Source organism: Podarcis pityusensis, assembly GCF_964106645.2.
Source record: "Podarcis pityusensis genome assembly, chromosome: 13".
Taxonomy (NCBI): domain Eukaryota; kingdom Metazoa; phylum Chordata; class Lepidosauria; order Squamata; family Lacertidae; genus Podarcis; species Podarcis pityusensis.
In genome coordinates, this window is record NC_138038.1 from 32747170 (window position 1) to 32773496 (window position 26327).

Genomic DNA, 26327 nt, shown 5'->3' on the forward strand with positions numbered 1-26327 from the left:
GTCGGACACGACTAAACGACTAAACAACAACAGCAAAAACATTCTTGTTTAGGCAAGCCTACCTAGATGCTTAGAAAGTTGAGGAAATTTTAATGTGTTCTAGTATTTTAAATTTTACATATTTTAAAGTAGGCTTGTAAATTGTCATTTGAGATTTTTTTAAAACACACCAAGCAACGTATAAATTTTGTGAAATAAATAAAAAAAAGGTGCCAAAGTGTAGCCAACCAAAATTGGGCAGGGATTGTTTATAAAGTGCATACAACATATCTATGCAATGTGGAAACGCACAATTAGAACATGTAAATGGGAACAGGCATAACACACTAGACAAATGGTTCCCTCCTCACTCAAAAGTTTGATCTACCCCCTCTACCCCTTAGCCCACTTTCATTCGCTAGATTCCCACAAAAGCATTCAGTCATTGGAAAACACTGAAAGGAAAGAGCATCCTTCATGTTCTCTGAAGAGGGGACCTTTAGCTTTAAAGCATTTGGTGGGAAGCTGTATACCATTGCTGAACAGCAACACTTCCAAGAATGCCTTGACAAGACTGCAACATAATACGAGGTGATGTTTCTCTCAAGTCATTCCAGGATATATTCGGCAGTGGAAAGCTGAGTAACAAAGCTTGAACTTTTTTAAATTTAACAACAACAACAAAAAGTAGAAAGTGGAAACAATTTGGCCACTTTGTAAGGGTTGTAAAGACTGTGGAGAGAATAATTGAGTGCACTCTCCCTACCTTGGATCAAATCTATGCTTCCAGGTGTCATAAGAAAGCTGCAGAGATAGTGCAGGATAGTGCGCACACTGGAAATGATCTCTTTCAGCTTTTGCCTTTTGGAAGAAGGTACAGGGTTATAAAGACTAGGATTAGCCACCTGAGAACAGTTTCTATTCAAATGCGATTTTGGTTTTAAACGCAGTGTAAGGTAGTCTCTATGGGAGTACATTGTATTTAATTATGGGGTATCAGAGTTTTTAGGGGGCTAACCAGGCTGGAATAGCTTGGATAGCAGGCTTGTTGGTTTTTGAATGTCTGATGTAGATTTTTTCAATTTTGTTGTTCTGTATGGGACAATGACAATAAAGCTTATTGTATCGTATCGAATGATGGTCAGTGGCAAGTCCCTGCTATATAGTTTGAAGACATTTGTTTTCTCCATTATGACTTTTCAGGAGTATCTTATGTCACCCCACAGTCACCCAATGAACTCTTGAAAAAAAGACTATCCTGACATTTTACTGAAATTTGCATGTCTTTTTACTTAGATTGCCTATTGTGTAATTGCTCCAGTGACTGATGTTAAAACCCATCTCCCTTCATTCTACCGTATGGTGCCCAATGAAGAATTTCAGTATGAAGGGATAGCTCAGCTTCTTTTGCATTTTCAATGGACGTGGGTTGGGATCCTCACAATGGACGATGATAATGGAGACAAGTTTTTCCAGACCTTGATTCCAAGGCTTTTGGAACATGGAATCTGTATAGCCCTCAAGGGGAAAATTCCAGCCACCTCTCAAGCGGCAGATACACTTACTTCCTTTGATTCCATCTTGGACGAAGCTATTTATCTATCGAATGCCAGTGTTCAAGTGTTGGTTGTAAATGCAGAAACTATTACTATCTCTTTTTTGTTAATTAAAATATATGCATATGCAGCACTGGAGTCTATCCTACCATTAGCTATGGGGAAAGTGTGGATCATGACAGCCCAATGGGATTTCTCAGCAGACACAATACAGATGGATATGGATATGCAAGTCTTTGATGGCGCCTTCACTTTTGCAATACACTTAAATGAAGTGAGGGGGTTCAGAAAATTCCTGCAGACTGTTCGTCCTAAATCAAAAAATGAAGATGGGTTTATTTTGCTCTTCTGGGAAAAGGCATTCAGATGCTTGTATTCTGATTCTATGGATGGCATGGAAAATAATAATAATGTCTGTAGTGGTGAAGAGAATTTGGAGAGCCTCCCTGGGACACTCTTTGAGATGAGTATGACCGGCCAAAGCTACACCATCTACAATGCAGTTCATGCCATAGGACATAGTTTACATAAGATGTACTCAGCCAGGCGGAAACACAGAGCCATGCCAAACAGAGGTAGAGTGAGTCCAGTAAAAGTACAACCTTGGCAGGTAGTGTTTCTCATCCAAAGTTAATTTCTTTAAAAGCTGTATGCACATATTTGCTAACAATGTTCTGTGTTCTTTGAATACTTTGCCCATTCACATGACTTCTTTTCTCCTTGTAATTTTTATTAATAATACAAAAGGTGGATAGAACTCCAGAGTTAAATGAGAACAGGAAAAAACTGCTGGTTTATTTATTTGGAAAAAGAGAAGAGTTGGGTTTGGGGGCATTCCCACCACATGTGGAAGTGTATGCCTGTGGAAGTGTAGCCTCTCCAGTATTTTTGTGAGGGTCCTGGCAGTATCAGGGCCAGTTTCTGTGGTGTTCAGTACCATCTGTAAGTGAGTTTCATAGTGAGTTCTTTTCTTTTCACTGATATGGATTTCAAGGGTGGTTTAGACCACATTCTAGTCCACTGGGTGACATTAATTTCATAGCCTATGCCATCTTTCCGTTTTTTTATTGTGCTGTAATCATATAAATTCTTTAATGAGATTAATTAAATAAAATGGGGCTTGTGTATATAACTGAAAATGAAAAAAAGAAAGCAGGGAAGGGGGGGAAAGAGAACAAGAAAAAGAGGCAGTATTTATTCTGCTGTGGAGCCCCCAAGGCTTGGTGTTATGTCCCTAGATCAGAGCTGAGATGGCAGTTCCAGGAAACGCCTCCAATGGTTCAGGTCTCCTACATGGGCACCACCATTACACTTCTACAAAGGGTTTTGAAAATATTGATAATAAATGAACTGAAAATTAAAAATTAAAATAAAATATGTGGGGGGTTTTGTGCCTGTCTGCACATCTCCGCTGACAGGGGAGGGCCCATGTGGCATTTGTCTTTCCCCAGTGTGGTCCCCAGAATGTGGTTCCTCACTGGGCCTCAGTCTACTCTTTTGCACCAGTTACCAAGGATATTGGCTTGGCGTCAGGCATGGGCTAGGCTGCACATTCCCTCACAGCCTCCCTGACTTTCTCGGTCCCCTCCTGCCATTCTCACTTGGCAGTGGTGGTGGTGGTGGTGATGGCAACAGTAAGTTGGAGGCCTCCAGTCCAGGAACTTTGCTGGGGCTCTCTTGGTCCCAGTGGGATCAAGATTCTCAGGGTGTGGGTGTGTGAGGCTCTGCACTGCCTCTTCCCTTGTCATTTTGGGCTCCCCAGGCTCCCTTTCCATTGCTGTGATGGTGAAGGTGGTGTGGGGACCAGACAAGCAGCTTGGTTGGTGCTGGTGGTCCTTAGGAGTTTAGTGCGGCTATGGCACTCACTATCTTGTCTCGCCAGAAGTCCCTCTTTTTAAAATTTTTGACTTGCACTTTTTTCATTCCAGCTTCACTCTTTCTTGCGAAGTATCTCCTTTAACAACAGTGCTGGTGACAGAGTGTCATTTGATGAGCATGGTGAATTAGTATCTGGATTTGATATTGTAAACTGGGTACTTTTCCCAAACAAATCGTTTTTACGAGTGAAAGTAGGAGGGATGGATCCACAGGCTTTACCGGATCAGAAATTCACAGTGAATGAAAAGGCTATCACATGGCACAGAATATTTAACCAGGTGGGATCCAAATATAGAAATAAGATAAAACTTAAATTAGTAAGAGGCACAATAAAGAACCATGGCAGGTGATTCCATTCAGTAGAGGAGTCAATCTATCTGTCTACTTTTTTATATGTATATGGAAAACATAAGAGCAAGTGCTAAATGGGAAGAGTTCCAACAATGAGCCTTGATAATTCTTCTTACACTGATATATTATTATTCTCAGTAACATATATGGGGGACTAAATCATATAGCAGAGTGGTTGACTAAATGATTATTTTCTCTCTTATTAATTCAGTTATATACTGTCCATATATATTAACACCTCATTATTTAAAAAGTATAAAGACCAATCCAAATTTTAAAACATTGTAATAAATAAATGTAAGTCAGTGCAAGAGAAGGTAAATGTAAAACTGCTGCCCTACTGTATTATCTTGACAAAATGAAAAAAAATGAACAAGGCATCAACTTCAAAGGGTCATTTCCGAGTGAGAAGATTTTTTTGTATAATAAAGTCCTGGTGTGATATCCTGGCCATTCTTAGTTCTATGTTAGGAGTTTTCTTAGACACAACCAAACATAATTAAAAACAGAATTTGATATCAAAAATGTAAGCTGGTTGTTTCTAGTGTCCTGTATCCTTGCTCTGTTCTTTTCACTGGTCCTGCATTCTCATTCCTAATCTTACTGAAAGGTAGAAGAAACAGCTTGTGAAGAAATAAGCAACTGGCCGATGATGAGCTTGAATCAATTTGTCCGAAAGCCGCACTTGCAAAATCAATTCCCCCCCCTTTCCCTTTCTATCTATCTAGCATTAATGTACAAACTTCTTGTGGGATTTGATGCTTTTAAATCACTTAAATCTCATTTACCATGGGACCCAATGTTCTCAACAGCAGCATTGTGTGTGTGTGTGTGTGTGTGTGCGCGCGCGCGTATGTCTGTTTGTAAAGGTACATCAACTTATTTCTCTTCATTTTTAATGGATAGGTGCTGCCACTTGCCAGATGTAATGATCACTGTCATCCAGGCTACAGAAGAAAAAAGAAGGAGGGGGAGCCATTTTGTTGCTATGATTGCACTCCATGTCCGGATGGAAAGATTTCAGACCAGAATGGTAGAAGACATAGTGACCTAAATGATGGATTGCACATTGAATCCCCTTTTTCTGCTGTCAAAATAGTTCCCTAAAACAGAATGTGAATGACAATTGTCTAGTTCTGACATAGATCCATAACATTTTATATCAAGTCCAGATAAAGTGTTTGGTATACTGCAAGATTTCATCACCATTGCCATGCTTTTCTAGAAGGGATTTCCATCTCTTATTTCAAGTCGAATGATGCATGTGTTTTTGATGTACATCTTGATACATTCATATCATGGGTGTAGTAGAAATCTCTGGAAGACAGAGATTTGTGCTTCATCCATAGTGATTGACACCATCAGTGTAGTTATACATTGATTTCTCAATGTATACACCTCCCACATGTATGGTTGCAGAGTCTTGTTATTGTTTTACCTAAGAAATATCAAAATATTTTTATATAAGTGAAAATACAACAAGAAATGTCTACTCTGATAGTGTGTGTGTGTGTGTGTGTGTGTGTGTGTGTGTGCGAAAGATGAATGCTGAAATGATCTAGCTTTCTTAATCCCAGCTGGATGTTCTGAGACCAAAAGAGCAATGGCACCAATGTAGAGGAAGAAACTTTCAGAAAGTATTTCCATTTACTCTTATTTAATCAGACAGTTCTATGCTGAGTTTGTCATCTTTGATTATTGAGCGATTGATACAAACTTTGTCCCATTTTCAGATATGGACAACTGTTTCCAATGCCCAGAAGGTCAATTCTCAAACCAGAACAAAGATAACTGCCTTCCTAAGACCCTTAACTTTCTCTCTTTCGCGGAGTTCTTGGGGACTACTTTAGCCTTCTTTATTTTGTTTTCTTCTCTAATCACAGCTGCAGTGCTGGGGATTTTCATTAAGAACAAGGACACCCCAATCGTCAAAGCCAACAATCGGGAGATCACCTACTCTCTTCTCATCTCTCTACTGCTTTGCTTCCTATGCTCCTTGCTATTCATTGGCCGACCTAACATAGTAACCTGCTATTTAAGACAAACAGCATTTGGCATCATATTCTCAGTGGCTGTCTCCTGCATTTTAGCAAAAACCATTACTGTGGTTTTGGCTTTCATGGCCACCAAGCCAGGATCCAGGATGAGAAAATGGGTGGGGAAAAGATTGGCCAGTTCTGTTCTTCTTGGCTGCTCCACTATTCAAGCCATTATATGTGCTGTTTGGTTATGTACTGCTCCTCCATTTCCACATTTGGATATGCATTCTCTGACTGAAGAAATCATACTGGAATGCAATGAAGGGTCTGTGACTCTGTTTTATTGTGTTCTGGGGTACTTAGGATTTCTGGCCACTGTCAGCTTCATTGTGGCTTTTCAGGCCAGAAAGCTGCCAGATAGTTTCAATGAAGCCAAGTTCATCACTTTCAGCATGTTGGTCTTTTGCAGTGTTTGGTTGTCTTTTGTTCCTTCTTATTTAAGCACAAAAGGAAAATACATGGTGGCTGTGGAGATCTTCTCCATTTTATCCTCTAGTGCTGGGTTACTAGGTTGCATCTTTGCCCCCAAATGCTACATAATTATCTTGAGGCCTTCCTTGAACACAAAGGACCAGCTAATAAGGAGGAATATCTAGAAAATTAATTGTTTGGATATTTATGCATACAAAGATATTAAACTGAGCCATTTATTCAAACCAAATATATGTACTAACTTCTTCAACTTTTCAAGTCTTCTCCATTGAGTGCTTTTGTAAAAAATATCAGGATAAAAATGTAACAGATTTACACATCTTGTTGTGTACAAACTGTGAATTACAGTTTAAAATAGTGGTTACCGTATTTTTCGTTCTATAGGACGCACGTTTTCCCCTCCAAAAATTAAGGGGAAATGTGTGTGCGTCCTATAGAGCGAATGCAGGCTGCGCCACTAAGCCCAAAGCCAGAACAGGAAGACGGAGCACTGCGGAGCGCTCCGTCTCGCTGCTCTAGCCTGGGGACGGCTGCGCGCAAACCTCTGCAGGGCAGCGGGGTGCCTTCACCCCGCTTTCCTGCAGAAGCTAGCAAGGCTGTTCCCAAGCCATAACAGTGAGATGGAGGGCTCCGTCTCACTGCTCTAGCTTGGGGACGGCTGCGCGCACAGCCTCTCTAGGGCAGCGGGGTGCCTTCACCTGCTCTAGCTTGGGGACAGCTGCGCGCAAACCTCTGTAGGGCAGCGGGGCGCTGCGCTCCAAAGGCTTCAGGGATCTTTGAGGCTGGCGGTGGGGGAAAGCAGCGCTTCCCCCCACCGCCAGCCCCACAAGCTCTGGTGAATGTACCTTGAACGCACCTTGTATTAGAGGGGGAGAACAAGAAAAAAATTTTTTCCCCTGTTCTCCCCCTCCTATGATCCGGTGCGTCCTATGGTCTGGTGCGTCCAATGGAGCGAAAAATACAGTAATTGCCATTAGTTATGAATCTGACTCAATTCATTAGCCATTGTCTGTTGCAAACTATTGTCTGTAATTTGTGCAAAATGCTAAGTCAGCATTTTTGAAGAAGTTCTATGAGGCCCTGGAGGGTGACCCGAGGATCCCCCTGACACCACCCACCACACCTCGGGGCCACTAGGCCTGGTGGGGGAAGGGGTTAGGCCGCGTTCAGCAACGCTCCCCCCCCCGTGGCCCACACGCCCCCGCAGGCCCAAGGGGCCCTGCCAGAGGGCCCCCGTGCCACCACCTAACACCCTGGGGCAGCCAGGCTTGCCAGAGAAAGGGGGTCCCCTATTAAATGGAGTATTCTGGGATCTATTACCCCCCCCGCCATCGTTTGAGAGCCCTGTCGCGGGGGGGGAGGCCAAAGGCCCCAGGCCTACCTTTGGAGCGAGGAAGTCCAGCGACGTCTTTCCCGAAGAAGCTCTGGAGCCGAGTGAGGATTCCCAGGTAAGATCCTCCCTCTATTGTGTGGGCAGGTAGTCCCTCCCTTACCTGGCCTGGTCTCCTTGGCAACGCTTCTCCCAGGCGGGATTGGACAACTGACTCAGGTAGGTGGAGACCTCCAGGTGTACAACCTGAGGGAAGGCGAAGCCAAGCCTATGCTGATGGAGCCGCTCCAGATCCAGGGGCTGCGCGCGTCCACGCAAAGGGTGCCCCCCCTTTTTATGCGGGGAGCAGTCATTTTTGAAGAAGTTCTCCTCTAGGCTATATAGCAGGAGGTGGAAAAGTGATGAAGCATTAAAAGGCCAATAAGAGCAATATCATTATGGTCGTGAGAAGTTTACTGGATAATATGTTAATATAATACAGCAACAAGTCATTTCCTCCCATTTGAAAAAATCCAGTACTAGGTATATTGAAGTGCTAGTTTCATAAACATAAAATAAGAACTGTTGTTGGGGGCATGAACAGTGATGCTAAGTTGTATTTGTGTTTAGAAGAAATATGGGGGGAAAGTTGATTTACAGGCATGCTTATGTTTTGTGTTTCTTCATGTATGATAATACTGTATTTCCAAGGACAAATTCACATAGTTATTACCATAAATAACAAATTCCCCAGATCTACCATGAATTTTCTGTTATAATCTCAAGTTGCAATAAAAATTCTGAATTAAATTAACGTTATTGTTATCATCACCATCATCATCATTTTCCACACACAATTCTATCTTTCCACCTGTGATTTAATTTTATTGCCACCATATTGTTCCTTTCCCCATTGAATGAAAGGGTATGATATATTTTTATCTGAGGGTCAGGTTCCCTTTAGTATAAACTCCTTGATGTAGATTTTCAGATGCACATACTGCTTTGGTGGAAGAAACAGAAGTCTTTATCCTCTGGTTCGAGTAAAGTCTATCCAAGGCTATGTTTATTTAGACATGGCAATTGCATTGCAGAAGACCCACACCCCATCAACCAGAATCTCTTTTAAGCTTATCAATGGGATGTTCTGCCTACATACAGAGCTAACAGCTACTTAAAGGGGTGATAGCTTTTTCACAACCAGCTTAATAAGAAACCACAATAAGCTAACTTCAGAGGGAAAACACAAGAAAAACAGCATTGCTGAAATCAAAACCGCCAACATTCTGTACTTCCCTAGTTCTTTTACCTTCTCTGACACCTTCATGCTAACTTTCTTTTTACATCTAAGAGAAACATGCCCTTAAAATATAAGTCATAATTACCTTTGAGTAACTTGTACAAATTTAATTCTTAGGAAGGCATGAAGAACAGTATGATATAATGTTATAATCTGAGGAAAGTGTATAAAAGCCTAGTATGTCCTAATCAAAACAGCTTCCTACCATCAAAAACAATTTGCCTTATACTTGCTTGCTATTCAGCTTGAATATCACTGATCAAACTTTGGACTTATGAATGCTTTGCTACTCAACTGTTAAGATCTAAACTTTGTAACAAAACATGCTTAAGCACTATCTCTTGTTGCGTGCTGAGGTCCCCCAAAACACCCTTACCCCAATAACTCACACATCACACATTAATTTTGTTTAAGGTTTTTGGCATAATTTTGGCCACAACTTTATTATCATACAAATTGTGAGTGGTTGCTTAGGCATTGGTTATGACTATCTGTCCCCCCCCCCCCCCACATTGGGGACAGCACTGGCTCCCGGATTCCAGCGAAAGCCAGTGTGGAGGAACAAGTTCAGGGATGACTGGAGCTGCAACACAGACCCTCAGCTTCTCCCTGCATGCTCCTAGGGGCTTACACGGCCCGAACCCGATTCCAGGGGTTTGGACGAAAGGATGGTAAGCCCCTGAATTCCTTTAACGGAATTCCCATGCAGCAACAGCATTGGAGGGGCAGGCACAGCCAATCCATACCCCTCCACCAACCAATTTAAACCAATGCCTAACCGCCAACCTTACAAGTTGTGACGATTTGCTAAGCAGTAGGCAAAACCCAAAAGGCACACACTAATCAGCCAATTGGAAAAATTCCTACCAGGCCCCCGCACCAATGCGGACGACCCCATGACAGGCATAGCAAGGTCAAAGCGCAAGCCCCAACAAGGGAGGGTGGGTGGGTGATCCGATGTCCACAGTGAAAGAGAAAGTAGCTTGCTGTGGACCCTGCTTAAATATCCTCTGATCCCACCCCTAAATTTGTAACAACAAATTTTCCCCAGCAACATAAACACCAACCAGCACTAGGCCCCCTTCCTGCCTAGTCATTGCAGGGTGCTTTGTCCTGCCCCCATCCGCAACACGTGCTCTCCTTTAGTGAGAACACGCTTTGCGTGCTGAGGTCCCCCAAAACACCCTTACCCCAATAACTCACACATCACACATAATTTTTGTTTAAGGTTTTTGGCATAATTTTGGCCACAACTTTATTATCATACAAATTGTGAGTGGTTGCTTAGGCATTGGTTATGACTATCTGCCCCCCCCCCCCCTCCACATTGGGGACAGCACTGGCTCCCGGATTCCAGCGAAAGCCAGTGTGGAGGAACAAGTTCAGGGATGACTGGAGCTGCGACACAGACCCTCAGCTTCTCCCTGCATGCTCCTAGGGGCTTACACGGCCCGAACCCGATTCCAGGGGTTTGGACGAAAGGATGGTAAGCCCCTGAATTCCTTTAATGGAATTCCCATGCAGCAACAGCATTGGAGGGGCAGGCACAGCCAATCCATACCCCTCCACCAACCAATTTAAACCAATGCCTAACCGCCACTCGAGCCCTTACGCTCGCCGCCAACCACTCACAGCCTCAAACACGCCCTCAACTTTTCAACCACCGAATGTAACCACACATCATTCCCAACAGAAGACAGATGAACCCCATCCATCATAAAGAATTCGGCGGCTTTGAACGTAATAAGAGGGTGTGGAATCACAAACCCACCCAGATTGACCACCAACTTGCTCATCGCAGAATTAATCCGCTTTCTAACCCTTTCAGTGGCCGCCAAACAGGGGCTACCTCGCCACTTACGGCGTTGAAGCAACTGTGACCAAATTAATTTAGTTGCCGGCACCGTGGCCGCCAATTCCCGCAAATCTTCCAACATAACAGCCCGCAGGACATAACAGGAAGATGACACCATATCATTTTCTCCGAGCTGAACCACAATCGCTGTAGGGGGCCCCTCCATGAGAACACGCCTCTGCATCAGCGGTAGAAGCTCCTTCCACAGCATCCCCCTTCTGGAGATCCAGGACACCTGTACGTGCTGTGGCAGGCCCAGGCCATCACCCATTCCGGACTGACGAGCTCTGCTAGCAGCCCAGTATACAATACTGTGCCCCACAATCCAGATGCGTATAACTGCTGGGCCTAGGGTAAAAACAAGAAACGTAAGCGCATGAAATCACGTCATTTCCGTACATAACCTCTGTACGCGTCCGACCTCCACCGGCCCAGATCCTTAATCCTCTCTACCGATAAACCCCAATGAGCCGCAGTCGTTGCAGCCCCTATCCGAAAGGAATGAGGAGCAAACTCAGAAGCTGCAAGGCCGCAGGCAACAATTACCTTGAGCAGCACCTTGGTGAACTGGTGACGAGCCAACGGATGCCCATTCTCATGAATAAACAAAGGGCCATCACCTGGTGGTCGTAAAGCCATGTATTTTCGGAGATCCTTGACCGGGCAAGGACCCCCTTTCCCAGTTGCTGGGAGCCGAATCACCGCTCCCCTTCCTAGTTGATCCGTTTTCGAACTCCTGACATTGACTTGCACTTCTGACGGAGACAAGCTCACGTCCTGCAGCAACAAACCCCTAGAACCTCCATCCCGCTTAGGCTCAAGGACCACCTCCCCCACTCTCAGGGCCCCAAAGAAGGCTAAAGAAAAGGCTGCAGAAAACAACCGAGCCTCAAACCTGGACCAACAGATGCTCCTCAGTTTGCTGCGCATCCTAGTCAGCAGATGAAATGTGATGGGCTGCCTGGAAGTTGGCCTGGAGGGACGAAGCCGCCCCCAGCCTTCAAGTGCCTTTCGCACCACAAATTTCCCACATGGATCCTTATTAAACATTGCCTTGCTAAAGAAGGAAATTGCTGCAGAATGCAGTCTCAGCGTCCTGTTTGCCCGACGCCTCTGAAATAGGTGTGCCAGGTACTGGAGCACCTGGGTGGTAGAATGGGGGTTACCAACTCCCCCCCCCACTTGCTGCCCAGTGAACTGTAAAAAATCAGTCCAAGCCTTCTTATAAGACCTCAACGTGGAGGGGGCAAGAGATGCAGCTACTCCCTGTAAAACTAAGTGCTGCCAAGGTTCCAGAGATGATCCGGGAAAAATTCCGGACGGTCTCGAGCCACTGGCGCCAGGGACCTGAATCGCTCCATCTGAAAACGGGACAGAGCATCAGCAATGTCATTAGACACGCCAGGAACAAAACGTGCAGAAAATACAATGTTAAAACGCAAACAATGTAAAACAAAAGCCCGCAACAGGGCGGAATACCCTAGTGGATCGTGAAGACTGCTTGGCTAGCACGTTCACCACCGCCAGGTTATCGGACCAAAAACAAACTCGATGGTCCCTGAAATGCTCGACCCACAAATGCACAGCCACTACAATGGGAAAAAACTCCAGAAATGTTAGGTCCCAAGTTATGGATTTCCCACGCCAAGCTAGTGGCCAGCGCTCTGCACACCACCTACCATCCCAATACAGGCCAAACCCCAAAGACCCCGCGGCATCGGAATGCACCTGAAAATCAGTGTGGAGGTTCAAAGTGTCCTGCCACAAAGACACCCCGTTGAATTCCTCCAGGAATTCCAACCAGATCCGAAGATCAGCCCTCACCTGGGCTGAAAGGCGCACCCTATGCTGCGGGGATCTCAAACCTGACATGAGTCTGGCCAAACGGGAGCAGAATGGTCGCCCCGGGGCGACCACTCTGCAAGCAAAATTCAGGTGACCCAGCAACGACTGTAACTGTCGCAAGGTCACCTTCTTCAAGGGCAGCAGTTCCTCAATGACTCTTTTAAGCGCAAGTATTTTATCTGCCGGCAACCTGGATGTTTGAGCCACGGTATCCAACAAGATACCCAAATAAGTCAGACGCGTAGAAGGACCTTCAGTCTTCTCCGCGGCTAACGGCACGCCCAGCTCTTCCGCTAAGTCGGCAAAGGCCTGTAGTAAGGCAACGCAGTGCCCTGTATCATTGGCTGAGGCCAATAAAAAATCATCCAGGAAATGAGTGACACCGCTCAGACCAGTCCTTTTGCGCAAAGCCCAATCCAAAAATGAACTAAAACGCTCAAAAGCCGCACAGGCTACCGAGCAGCCCATAGGCATGGCCTTATCAAAATAAAATCCTCCATCAAACTGGAAGCCCAGTAACCAGAAGTCATCGGGATGAATAGGAAGCAGCCGAAATGCGGATTCTATGTCGCATTTGGCCAGTAGGGCGCCTGGCCCAAATTTCCATACCATCTTGATCGCTTGATCAAGGGAAGCATACTTTACCGTACAAAGCTCCGGGGGAATAACATCATTTACTGATGTGCCTTTAGGGTGTGAGAGATTGTGAATTAGGCGGAATTCCCCCAGGGCTTTTTTAGGAACAATACCCAACGGTGAAATATGCAATTGGGAAATGGGGGAACAACGAAAGGGCCAGCCATACGACGTAAAGCCAGCTCCTTCCCGATCTTCTTGCGTGCCACCTCTGGCATGTCCAAAACTGACCTCTGATTCGCAGGACTCCTAGCCACCGGCGTGGCAACCACTGGAATCCTAAAGCCCAAAGAAAAACCATCCCGCAAATAAGACGCCGACGCCCTGTCTGGATATGACTGCAATAATAACAGGAGCGGCTGTAGCCGTACCGGGGTATAGGCTAGAGAGGACAAGGTATTACTTTGCTGCTCCAGCGGCTGGAGCCGGAGGAGCGGCTTTTGGGGGCTGCTGGGGGCCCCCCCTTTCCGAAAGGACCGACGGCCCCCTGTACAAGCTGAAGCCGGATGGTTCCCAGAACACTTCTCACATGCATGTTGGTACCTGCAGAATTGTCGCAGGCAGGTACCCTTGTTAAAATCCCAGCAAAACAACTTACGACCCACCCTTGGTAGGACAGCCTTAGATTTCTGAGGTTCTGCAGCCTTCCTGTCAATACGCGGAGCCACAAAAGTGGTCCATACGTCCAAATCCTTCCGGTCCCAGCGGGCCGTGGGGATCTTAGCTGCCCTGCGCCTAAAGTTCTCATCATACGATATTGCAGCTGATTCTCCAGCCATCGTAAAGGCCGAACGGACAATAGACAAATACACCCATAGATGCAAAGATCTCCTAGGATAAGCTGCGGACACGACTCCAGCAAAAACTTGGAAGCTATCCAGCCACCTTTCAAATGTCCTATCCACCTTTGCTACCACCGCCCGTTTTTTAGAGGCGGTGGAGCCTTTGTCTTGTGGGTCCTGACCCTCTTGCGGAGGGGCAAGGCTGAATATGTCAATATAACGGCCATCCAAAATCCTGGACCGCAGCTTGGTAGTCAAGTGGGCACCGGGTATGAGGTCCCTGACAGAGTTGGTGGCGACCTTTACCTCAGGTACCAGGACCCCATCTCGACAATCCTGAACTGCCCCGTACTTTGCTCTGTGAGAGTTGGCCCTTCGCTCCCATGCCCATTTTGGAAGCCCCGTCGACTCCCCAAAGCCCCAGTAAAGCTTGAGAGAGGCCTCCTCATCGCTGCTTGAACTAGAGGATGAAGTACCTGAGGGAGAGGATGAAGTATCCCTCCGCCTTCTCTTGGCGCGCCTCCTGGAACTCTTTTTGCGGCGACGGTGCCCACCAGAAGAGGGTCTCGGAGGTGGAAGAAGGCTATCCTCTACCGAAGACTCAGAAGCATCACCCTGCTGAGCGGTGCCCGGAATAGACTGAAAAGAGATAACCTGTGAATGACCAGAAACCGAGCGCACAGCTGCTGGGGGCGGCACACCTGCTGCTTGCACTGCCCGGATCCGAGCAGATGCCCTCCTCCTGGGCGTTCCCCTGGCACCACCCCGACCCTTCGGCATGGCAGCCTGAGACTTGGGTAAATCAGGGGTTTGGGCCACAGTATTAGGTAAGAAACCCCCAGCTGCTATAAACTCTCTCTCCTCTTCGCTAGATGACGACACCAGAGATGATGCGCCTGCGGGAGGGGCTGGCCTTGCAGAAGAAGTAGACGGAGTTGAGCAGCGGTGCAACAGGCCGTCCATTTCAGCTTCAACACGGGCCAGCGCAGCAGGGTCACCAGCCAAACCAGTGACCATGGATTGGATGCGACTCAACGACTGATTTGGCGCAGGTGAACGCAAGGCTTGGGACGGGCCTTTAATAGGTCTCTTCGCTGAGGACACAAGACCAGGCCTCTTAGACGTCTTCCTTTTTGGGGCCATACCTACTACCAATGGAAAAACAAATAAACAATTTAAAGATGGCAAACAATACCTAAAGACGCTAACAGGCAATAACTGGCTGAATGGAAAATTGGTTCAGTCACTTTCAATCAGCTGCAACCATACAAACCGCCACCAGGTGGCGCCACCAGCAAACACAGCCAACTATAGGCTGCACTCACTCCAACAGCCACTGGAGGCCAGGATAAGGTAGAGGGAGGCAGGAAATGGCGCTCCCGCCCAAAACCACCCAAAATGGAGGTCTCTACCGCCCGCACTCGCCCTGGAGGCCTCCCAGGCCGAATCAGGCCCAAAAGCAGATTAAAACAGCCCGAAAAAATTGCCAAGCGCGCTATGCGCAATTTACAAAACTAACAGCTTCCCCAGCAGCGCCACCACCGCTGAGCAGGCAGTCGCTTCCACGTGGGGGGGGGGGGGAGCTACTAAAATCAAATTAAAATGAAGCTAAAATAAATAAATTAAAGGAAAGGTCTTCCCCAGCCACTAAATCCCTAAGGGCCCCAAGCTAGGATTAGGCCGGGAGTCGCCCAACAGCCAGAGCCGAGGGCAAAGCCCCAGCAGCCCACGGGGGCTCTAAGCCCCAGGGAAAGGTGGCAGGGATCTAATAATATAATAAGAGGAAACCAATCAAATAAAATTAAACAAAGGAAAGGAAAAGGAGAAGAAATGTAAATACAACCAGTCCTTCACTGAGTTCAGTCTGATCCGATGTCCACAGTGAAAGAGAAAGTAGCTTGCTGTGGACCCTGCTTAAATATCCTCTGATCCCACCCCTAAATTTGTAACAACAAATTTTCCCCAGCAACATAAACACCAACCAGCACTAGGCCCCCTTCCTGCCTAGTCATTGCAGGGTGGTTTGTCCGGCCCCATCCGCAACACGTGCTCTCCTTTAGTGAGAACACGCTTTCTAGGCTAATATTTACTTTTGATATTTATGTCTTATTTATTTATCAATCAAAGTCAACCAAGAATTCAAAGATCTCCCTACTCATAACTAACATTGAAGAAGTGGTAATCAGTTACAGGCAATGAGCCTAGGACTCCCTAGATGTATATAGTCTTTCTTCTAGGTATTACACTTTACATTTGCTTGTTATTTTGGTTTGACTTGGTTTGGCATGTTGTTGTTTCTCATTTCTCCTTATCATGCTGATTCTATATTCCACATGTCGCTTTGTCACATCAAAGAATCATAGTATTTTAGAGCTGGAAGGGACCACGTGGAACTCCTGCAATGTAGGAATCCTTTGCCCAACATGAGGCTCAAACCCCTGACCCTGAGATAAAGAGTCTCATGCTCTACCTGACTGAGCTATCCTATTATTTCAGGTAATTTATCACTGACCTTTTTCTCCCTCTTCTCAGTCTTTCCATACTTTCCAATCCAGCTGTATTATTATTTTTTGTATCTTCTCTTCGAGTTCATTTCTTTCTATTTCTTTCTGTACTGCATAATGCTCATATCCATTCAATTATATGGGCCACATTTTAAATGACATTTTTTTTATATATTGATTGATTTAAAAATGTTCTTTAATAGTAATTTCAGCTGTATCTCTGATTTTGCTGTTCAAAGAGATCCATTGCTATTGGAGTGTGACTTCAGAGGTGGATTTAGGTTAGTACTACTGGATCCACCACAATGGGCACCAAGCTTAGGGGGCAATGGAATGCATCACAACTAGGAATAGTGTATTGGTGACTGGCTGATAGATTTTACAGAAAGTTGGGTTCAATGTGGCTTTCTTGAGCAGCACATTCACAGTTACCACAGTCTGTCCCACTGTCAAACATCTCTTACCATCAGAAAGTTCTTCGTAATGCTTAGTTGCAATCTCCTTTCTTTTAACTTGAAGCCATTGATTTTTGTTCTACCTTCCAGAGTAGGAGAAAACAAGCTTGTTCGATCTTCTGTGTGACAGCTCTTTAGATATTGAAGGATGGCTATCATATCTCCTCTCAGTCTCCTCTTATCCAGAGCTTTCAACCATCCTGCATTTTTCAGCAATTGGTTTGGAGAAGCCTTACTGCCTCCAACCTTGGAGGCTGTGAATAGACATGACGAGTGGCCATTTTGATCACCTAATTCTCCATGAAGTTGTTTAATCCACTTTTAGAGCCATTCAAGTTACTTCCTATCACTGCCTCCTGATGCTTGAAACCATGCAGGGTGTGGGCTGGGCTGGGGCCTGCTCTTGTGCTTGAGTCCCAGTTGTGAGTTTCCTTCAGGCATCTGGTAGGCCACTGTGGGAACAGGATGCTGGACTAGAAGGGCCATTGGCCTGGCCCAGCAGGCTAATTTTATATTATCTTATGAATATGGGCAGTTCTCTGAATTAACTGTTGTGTAAAGAAGTCAAGGACACTTCAAGGAATAAGAAGAATGGTCCTCTTGTGGATTACAAATTGCTTAAGTTACAGCGAGCAAATAGTAGGAATAAACTGAGAGTTCACCAAATGGACAGATGTAAAAAAATGGTGTCCCCCAAGGATGAGTATTGGGATCTGTGCTTTTTAACATAAATTATCCAGCTCTAGATTAACGATCTAGAACTTTGGAACATACAACCTTAGGAGGCAGCAATGAACACAAATTTGGGTGCCTTTAAAAGAGAATTGGACAATTTTTTGGAGGATAAGACTATCAATGCTAATTAAAATGGCTATGCTCTGCATTAATGGGCAGAGTGAGCAATGATTCTAAATATCAGTTGCTGGAAGCTACAGAAAGGGAGAGTGCACTTCCAATTGAATCCTACTTGCTTGTTTCTTCCAGGCATGTGGTTGGCTACTGTCAGAACAGGATGCTGGATTACATGTGCCGTTGATTACATGTGCCTGCTATACAGCAGGCTGTTCTTATGTTCTTTGCTCTTTAGCTAATAATTCATCCACTCAAATGACCTCAAAGTTGGGTTATGCTATCATAAAATTGCAATAACAGTCCTTGAAATAGAGTGGAATATTGCCCTAGAATGCAGAGTAATCCAGAAACTCCAGTAAAACATAAATTATGGTCAGTATCCTAAAACTATCCAGCTGTCATAACAATCAGATAGGCTTATCTATTCAGTTAGATTAAAAATAAGAATACTTTATTCTATTGTTTAGCCACAAGTAATGTTTTGCACAATGCAATACACTGAGGAGACATCATTGAAAACTTTGATTATCACAAATTATTAGTTGTCCTCATGCATATTGCCAAATCCCATGTGGATTTTCTCTGATCACAATAATTAACAAACTCTGAAAGTAGATATTGAATACTCAGTGCTGGGGTGTTGGGTGGCATAGAGGCAGGGTGACAGCTGTCAGACTGATCTGTGTGAGATTGCCTTCCTCAGAAAAGGTCCAGAGCCACTGAACAGGCTGGACGTTTATTTTGGATTGATGCTGGGCATTCTGCATGAATATGTGGCTCAAGATGACAGGGTTGTTTCTTTTGCCTCTGCTTCTCTTGTTTCCGCGACTCCCTCAGACTGACTGTGAGTCACATGCTGTTATGCATACCATGGTTGATTCCCCCCACTTCCCACATCAATATTATCAGTCAGGGGACCTAACGATTGGATTTATTGTTACTCAGTATGGCTACTTATCTGATGAACTATCATTCAGGGTACATCCCACAAACGCGTTTCTGGAAGAACTAAAACTTATGTAAGGAGTATGTTTTCTCTGCGTACTTCATGCCAGGTCATAACTATTACTCCTTGAAAAAAGTGGTTTAAAAGTGTCCTTAATGAATTCTGGGTATGTTGTACACATATATCAAGAAGTAAGGCTTTGCACCTGCTTGATCTACTCAACAAACCCCTGCTATCTCCTCCATATTAACACACAGGGTTTCCCTTCTCATTTCCTCTTTCCAGTTGCATTTCTGAAGCCACTTCTATCTTCTGTAATGTAGCCCTACTTTGCACTGATTCTCACCTTCGTCTTCAAAACCAGGTTTGTGTGTGAGGGGAGGAGAAGCTGCTTTTCTCAGCTAAAGAAGTTTGAGTAAATGGAGGTGAAGTGAGGCTGAGAAAAATGTGGTAGTTTTAAAACAAAATGTGGGAGGGGGGGACACCAAGGGATTTTTAACAAATGAATAAATCAAACCAACCACTTTTCACCAGGAGAAATAGCAGATATGAGTAGAACACAGAAGCTAAGACCGAAAAGCTAACGCAACAGAACTTTGCCAAGCTGCCTATTCACTGCCCTCATATATTGTTTTAAACTGCCGCTCGCCCTCATGTTGAACCCTGTTCAGTCTACTGAAACCTCTGCTTTCTTTTAAAATCACCAGATGGTTATTCTGTGTTCCCTTCTCATTGCACTCAGACTTCTCTGTCTTTCATTCCTCAGCAGCTTTGTGTGTGAGAGATAACTAATGTGGACCTCCCATATATTCCAGAGTACTCAAACCCATGTCTTTGGCAATTTCCCTCGCAGTTCCTCCCAACCCTGCTTTATTGAAACTTCTACCAGTGTGTAAACCACCGCTTTCCCCCTTGCAGTGTTTCTCCCTTCTTGCTGCCTTGCCAGGGCCACTGCTGTTGTGCGTCCTGCCTTCAGCTTTGTTTCCCTACCCCACTCTGGTTTCATGTGAAGCCAGGATTCCTATGTGGCATTACAAATCTTCCATAGGGGCTGAACAGTGGCGTGTGTGTGCGTATGTGTGTTTGGGGGCAGTTGAGTTGAATCCTTAGAAAATGTATAAGAGCATTGTAGTTTCTGATCAAAACTGACTGAGAATCAGGGAAGTAATAGTGCCACTGTATTCTGCTCTGGTCAGACCTCACCTGGAGTACTGTGTCCAGTTCTGGGCACCACAATTCAAGAAGGACACTGACAAACTGGAACGTGTCCAGAGGAGGGCAACCAAAATGGTCAAAGGCCTGGAAACGATGCCTTATGAGGAACGGCTAAGGGAGCTGGGCATGTTTAGCCTGGAAAAGAGGAGGTTAAGGGGTGATATGATAGCCATGTTCAAATATATAAAAGGATGTCACATAGGGGAGGGAGAAAGGTTGTTTTCTGCTGCTCCAGAGAAGTGGACACGGAGCAATGGAGCCAAACTACAAGAAAGAAGATTCTACCTAAACATTAGGAAGAACTTCCTGACATTAAGAGCTGTTCGACAGTGGAATTTGCTGCCAAGGAGTGTGGTGGAGTCCCCTCTTTGGAGGTCTTTAAGCAGAGGCTTGACAACCATATGTCAGGAGTGCTCTGATGGTGTTTCCTGCTTGGCAGGGGGTTGGACTCGATGGCCCTTGTGGTCTCTTCCAACTCTATGATTCTATGATTCTATGATTCTATGATTCTATGATTCTACAATATTGTGTACCTTCTCGCGTGCATATTGGCATATTCTTCAGTTTATATACAACTAATATGATTTTGGATTTATTAATGCTTTCCCTTTGGAATCTTAAGATCTATGGTTCAGAGCAATAAATGTTTAATCACTACTATTGTGCATCTTAAGTCATGATATTTATTTATTTATTATTCCTCCAATACTGCAAAGTCATATAAAGTGTGTGTGTGTGTGTGTGTGTTTGTGTGTGTGTCAATCAGTCAATCTTTATTACGGTCCAGAGACCCAACAAATCATTACAAATCAATATATATATATATGTGTTGTGCACAAGATCTCATTTAAAACCAATGCAACATAACAAATAAAACTGAAGTATAATACATTAAAGAAACAAACATGCATAATGTGTTACCTGTCAAGAAGGTTATTAAAACATTGGTGGGGAGTTGTTAGAAAAATAATATGCATATTAATAAACATTTATAAATGTTATGTACTGAGTTGAATAGGATCCAAAATGCAGCAGACTGAATGGTCCTAGAACAATAGGATCCAAAATGCAGCAGTCTGATTGGTCCTAGAACAATAGGATTCAGAATGCAGCAGTCTGATTGGTCCTAGAACAATAGGATTCAGAATGCAGCAGTCTGATTGGTCCTAGAAAAATGCAGCAGTGTGATTGGTCTGCAGGAGCTACCCAATCCAGCTCCAGGTGGAAGTGAATCCACAACCTGATTGGCCTACAGGAGAATCCTGGAATTAGCCAATCATGTGCAGCCCATTGTGTAAACAATGTATATAAAGCAGATATTGTGGGGGGACTTCCATTCCTCCTCACCACTAGGAGCTGAATAAAGAGCATGAAATCCACTCTCAACTCCAAGTATATTTCAATTAATAAAAAGGGGAAATGGAGCCATAGATATTATACCAGTGATCAATTTTATTAATTGCAAAGTTTTCCAACTTCTGGTAGTTTTCCAACTACCGTGCTAGCTGCTGTTAGTAAATTTGTTATTAAATCCTAACTTACAAAGCAGGCAAGATTCTTTCCTAATATTCCTTCCAATTAGATGCAATCTAACAAATGTTTGAAAAACTGATGGTTGATGAAGAGCTATATATCTGCCTTAATTAACTCTTTCTTCAGTTCAAGGACAAAGAGCTACCAGCATATCTTGTCCTTGGCATTTGCTGTCAAGGAGATAAATGAGAACCCTGAACTTCTACCAAATGTCAGCCTCGGCTTCCACATTTATGACAGTTATACAAATGCAAGGATGACTCATCAGAACACCCTGAAACTTCTTTCCAGTCATAAAACTGTAGTCCCCAACTTCAAATGCAATAAGCAGAAGAATCTGATGGCCGTCATTGGAGGACTTGACTCTGAAATCTCCCTTTACATGGCTACTCTTCTAGGCATCTACAAGATTCCACAGGTAAAATATTTGGATTGGCTATGCAACTTTCCCACATGGAAACCCAGCCAGATGGGTGGGATATAAATAATAACCATTATTATTATTATTATTATTATTATTATTATTATTATTGATAATATTTACCATTCTACTATTGGCCTTTTCAATTTCTCTTTTGTTCTTTTTGGAAAGAAAGTGTCAGTCAGCAAACAATGAATTTTTATTTAACACAACTGTGTAATTGGCCCCCTATTCATGCAAGAGGAGAAGTGAACAATTAATCCCATTCTTTATGGGAAGGCACAAGGGTAACCCTCCCTCCCTCCCCAAAACAACTACAAATGGAATTGCCACCACTCAAGGGTATGTCTTGCAGCTGGGTCAGAGCATCTCCCACTGGCAATTGTGACACCTCATTCCAGTGTCTCTGGCATAGAATGGGTAGTCAAAGATAGAATAAGAAACCTAGCAACTGACTAAATGATCTAATTAATGAAGTCTTCCTTGTTCATTTAAATAAAATATACAATAAAATACTAGCAACCAAAGAAATGGGATCCTCATAACAGAGGGTTATGGTTGCGCGCGGGACCCTGATAGGGGTTAAAATGGGGGGGGGGAGTAAGAGGTCCTGGCCATCCCCCTGGGATCACACCAGGCAATTTTAGCCAAGAGCCAGTGAGTGGCGTGATCCCAGGGGCTTTAAAAATGGCAGTGTGACGCAAGGAGGGGCACTTACTTCGCATTGTTGAACACCTGCCCACCCTCCCTAGTTTAGGTAGAGTCGCTTGGCCATGCTTTGGTTTGGGTCGCCTGTTTAGGAACAGGGGTTGGGTAGGAATTTTTCCATTTGGCAGATTGGCTTTAGCTATTTGGGAAATCGTCACAACTTGTAAGGTGGCGGTTAGGCATTGGCTCAGTTGGATCGTTTGGTTTACCCCATTGGACGATCACCCTGAGAGGTGGAGTCAGTTATAGTGGGGAGTCAATGCATGAGCCAATACCACTCATGTGATTGTATTTCAATAATGTTGTGGCCAAAATTTTGCCCAAAAACTTAAACTAATATAAGTGTCTGTGTGTATTTATTTTGGGGGTGGGTCTTAGGGCCTCGAAACACAAATGGTACAAGCAGTAAATCACAACTTGGTCATGAAAAAAACCATAAATGCCTTACTCCATGTATGCCTACTCGAGTGCTTTGAACGACAGAATTAACACTACTACAAGTGCCACATAATACCCATGCTGCATTTGTAAGAACTTAACTATTTAGTGTGACAACACCTACACATAGGGACACCCTTTCTATTCTTTTTGGCACCTGTTAACTCCTGGAAAACAGGAGTGCCTGGTGTGCTCTGGTCCATAGGGTCTCAAAGAGTCGGACACGACTAAACAACAGCAAAAACTTTCTTGTTTAGGCAAGCCTACCTAGATGCTTAGAAAGTTGAGGAAATTTTAATGTGTTCTAGTATTTTAACTTTTACATATTTTAAAGTAGGCTTGTAAATGGTCATTTGAGGATTTTTTTTTTAAAAAAGCCAAGCAACGTATAAATTTTGTGAAATAAATAAAAAAAGGTGCCAAAGTGTAGCCAACCAAAATTGGGCAGGGATTGTTTATAAAGTGCATACAACATTCCTATGCAATGTGGAAATGCACAATTAGAACATGTAAATGGGAACAGGTATAACACACTAGACAAATGGTTCCCTCCTCACTCAAAAGTTCGATCTACCCCCTCTACCCCTTAGCCCACTTTCATTCGCTAGATTCCCACAAAAGCATTCAGTCATTGGAGAACACTGAAAGGAAAGAGCATCCCTCATGTTCTCTGAAGAGGGGACCTTTAGGTTTATAGCATTTGGTGGGAAGCTGTACACCATTGCTGGACAGCAACACTTCCAAGAATGCCTTGAGAGGAGTGCAACATAATATGAGATGATGTTTCTCTCAAGTCATTCCAGGATATGTGGGCAGGGGAAAGCTGAGTAACAAAGCTTGAACTTTTTTAAAGTTAACAACAACAACAAAAAGTAGAAAGTGGAAACAATTTGACCACTTTGTAAGGGTTGTAAAGACTGTGGAGAGAATAATTGGGTGCACTCTCCCTACCTTGGATCAAATCTATGCTTCCAGGTGTCATAAGAAAGCTGCAGAGATAGTGCAGGATAGTGCGCACCCTGGAAATGATCTCTTACAGCTTTTGCCTTCTGGAAGAAGGTACAGGGTTATAAAGACTAGGATTAGCCACCTGAGAAACAGTTTCTATTCAAATGTAATTTTGGTTTTAAACACAGTGTAAGGTAGTCTCTATGGGAGTACATTGTATTTAATTCTGGGGTATCAGAGTTTTTAGGGGGCTAACCCAGCTGGGATAGCTGGGATAGCAGGCTTGTTGGTTTTTGAATGTCTGATGTAGATTTTTTCAATTTTGTTGTTCTGTATGGGACAATGACAAAGAATATCATATCGTATGAAATGATGGTCAGTGGCAAGTCCCTGCTATATGGTCTGAAGACATTTGTTTTCTCCATTATGACTTTTCAGGAGTATCTTATGTCACCCCCCCTCACCCAATGATCTCCTGAAAAAAAAAGACTTTCCTGACATTTTACTGAAATTTACATATTTTTTTACTTAGATTGCCTATTGTGTAATTGCTCCAGTGACTGATGTTAAAACCCATCTCCCTTCATTCTACCGGATGGTGCCCAATGAAGAATATCAGTATGAAGGGATAGCTCAGCTTCTTCTGCATTTTCAATGGACATGGGTTGGGATCCTCACAATGGATGATGATAATGGAGACAAGTTTTTCCAGACCTTGATTCCAATGCTTTTGAACCATGGAATCTGTATAGCCCTCAAGGGGAAAATTCCAGCCACCTCTCAAGCGGCAGATACACATACTTCCTTTGATTCCATCTTGGACGGAACTATTTATCTATCGAATGCCAGTGTTCAAGTGTTGGTTGTAAATGCAGAAACTGTTACTATCTCTTTTTTGTTAATTAAAATATATGCATATGCAGCATTGGAGGATATCCTACCATTAGCTGTAGGGAAAGTATGGATCATGACAGCCCAATGGGATTTCTCAGCAGACACAACACAGACGGATATGGATATGCAAGTCTTTGATGGTGCCTTCACTTTTGCAATACACTTAAATGAAGTGAGGGGGTTCAGAAAATTCCTGCAGACTGTTCGTCCTAAATCAAAAAATGAAGATGGGTTTATTTTGCTCTTCTGGGAGAAGGCATTCAACTGCTTATATTCCGATTCTATGGATGGCATGGAAAATAATAATAATGCCTGTAGTGGTGAAGAGAATTTGGAGAGCCTCCCTGGGACACTCTTTGAGATGAGTATGACTGGCCAAAGCTACACCATCTACAATGCAGTTCATGCCATAGGACATAGTTTACATAAGATGTACTCAGCCAGGCAGAAACACAGAGCCATGCCAAACAGAGGTGGAGTGAGTCCAGTAAAAGTACAACCTTGGCAGGTAGTGTTTCTCATCCAAAGTTAATTTCTTTGAAAGCTGTATGCACATATCTGCTAACAATGTCCTGTGTTCCTTGAATACTTTGCCCACTCACGTGACTTCTTTTCTCCTTGTAATTTTTTATTAATAATGCAAAAGGTGGATAGAATTCCAGAGTTAAAAGAGAACAGGAAAAAACTGCTGGTTTATTTATTTGGAACAAACAAACTTTCCTATCCTATTATAGAGACACATAATTATTATATTATATAATCCATATTAGGCAACATATTCATTAGGCCAACTAAAATGTTGCAAAACATGATCGCTTAATAAAGTTATGGCCTACTATGGATTTGGAGCATTGGTTTTTCTTTTTATAATAGTCCTACCCAAGTATCTTTCTTTTTTGTTATTTTTATGATGTTACATAGAATGATTTAGTGTCACTAAGTATAATATTTTACTGCTTAAATATGCTGGATATGATTAATTCTACAAGTGCCAATTATATGGAAAATTGAATGATTTTGCAAAAAGAAGCAGTTATCTCACTATTTCCTCTCCATTCACATCAGAAGGCAAGGAAGGGAGGACAATGGCAACAGATGGACTGAAAAATCTCTGGTTAGAGAGAAGATTGAAAAGTCTTACTACATTTATGAAAAGGAAATTATGACTTTTTATTATTTTATGAAAATTTATTGACATAAGCACATAAAAAATGCAGTAAAAATGATGAGTGCAGCAAATAAGAATATAGAAATTCAAAAATGAAATGAAAATACAGGGAGAAGAGGAAAACCAAAAGCAAATGAAAGTACAATGCATACAACTATGCAGACGAGAAGTTAGGCAGTTGACTTCATTGTATTCATTTTCATTTTAGAAACTCTGGCACTCTCATTCTTCCACAAAATTGTATTGGATTTTTAAGAATGCAGCCCCCCCATTATATTATTAT

The 26327-nt window shown here is 43.6% G+C and overlaps 3 protein-coding genes across 3 annotated transcripts in view; 2 read left to right on the forward strand and 1 right to left on the reverse strand.

Moving 5' to 3' along the window:
* The window catches only part of LOC308461869 (uncharacterized protein), a gene marked incomplete at its 3' end in the record, with an annotated part of 48956 nt that extends 44085 nt beyond the window's left edge, over positions 1-4871 (forward strand). Inside the window, exons 8-9 of the mRNA XM_080979034.1 lie at positions 1276-2145; positions 4671-4871. Coding sequence (XP_080835160.1) covers positions 1276-2145; positions 4671-4871 — 1071 coding nt within the window. The remainder of the gene's footprint in view (positions 1-1275; positions 2146-4670) is intronic.
* LOC308461293 (uncharacterized protein) overlaps positions 1-26327 on the forward strand; it is a 392813-nt gene that overhangs the window by 266012 nt on the left and 100474 nt on the right. The gene's annotated exons all lie outside the window — the stretch shown is intronic.
* On the reverse strand, positions 10990-15522 carry LOC308461870 (uncharacterized protein; the record flags this gene model as incomplete). The annotated part of the gene is made up of 3 exons (XM_080979035.1): positions 14439-15522; positions 11595-12060; positions 10990-11047 (listed from the first exon to the last, which is right to left on the reverse strand). Exons 1-3 carry the CDS (start codon positions 15103-15105, stop codon positions 10990-10992), a joined length of 1191 nt encoding a protein of 396 aa, XP_080835161.1. The 5' UTR covers positions 15106-15522.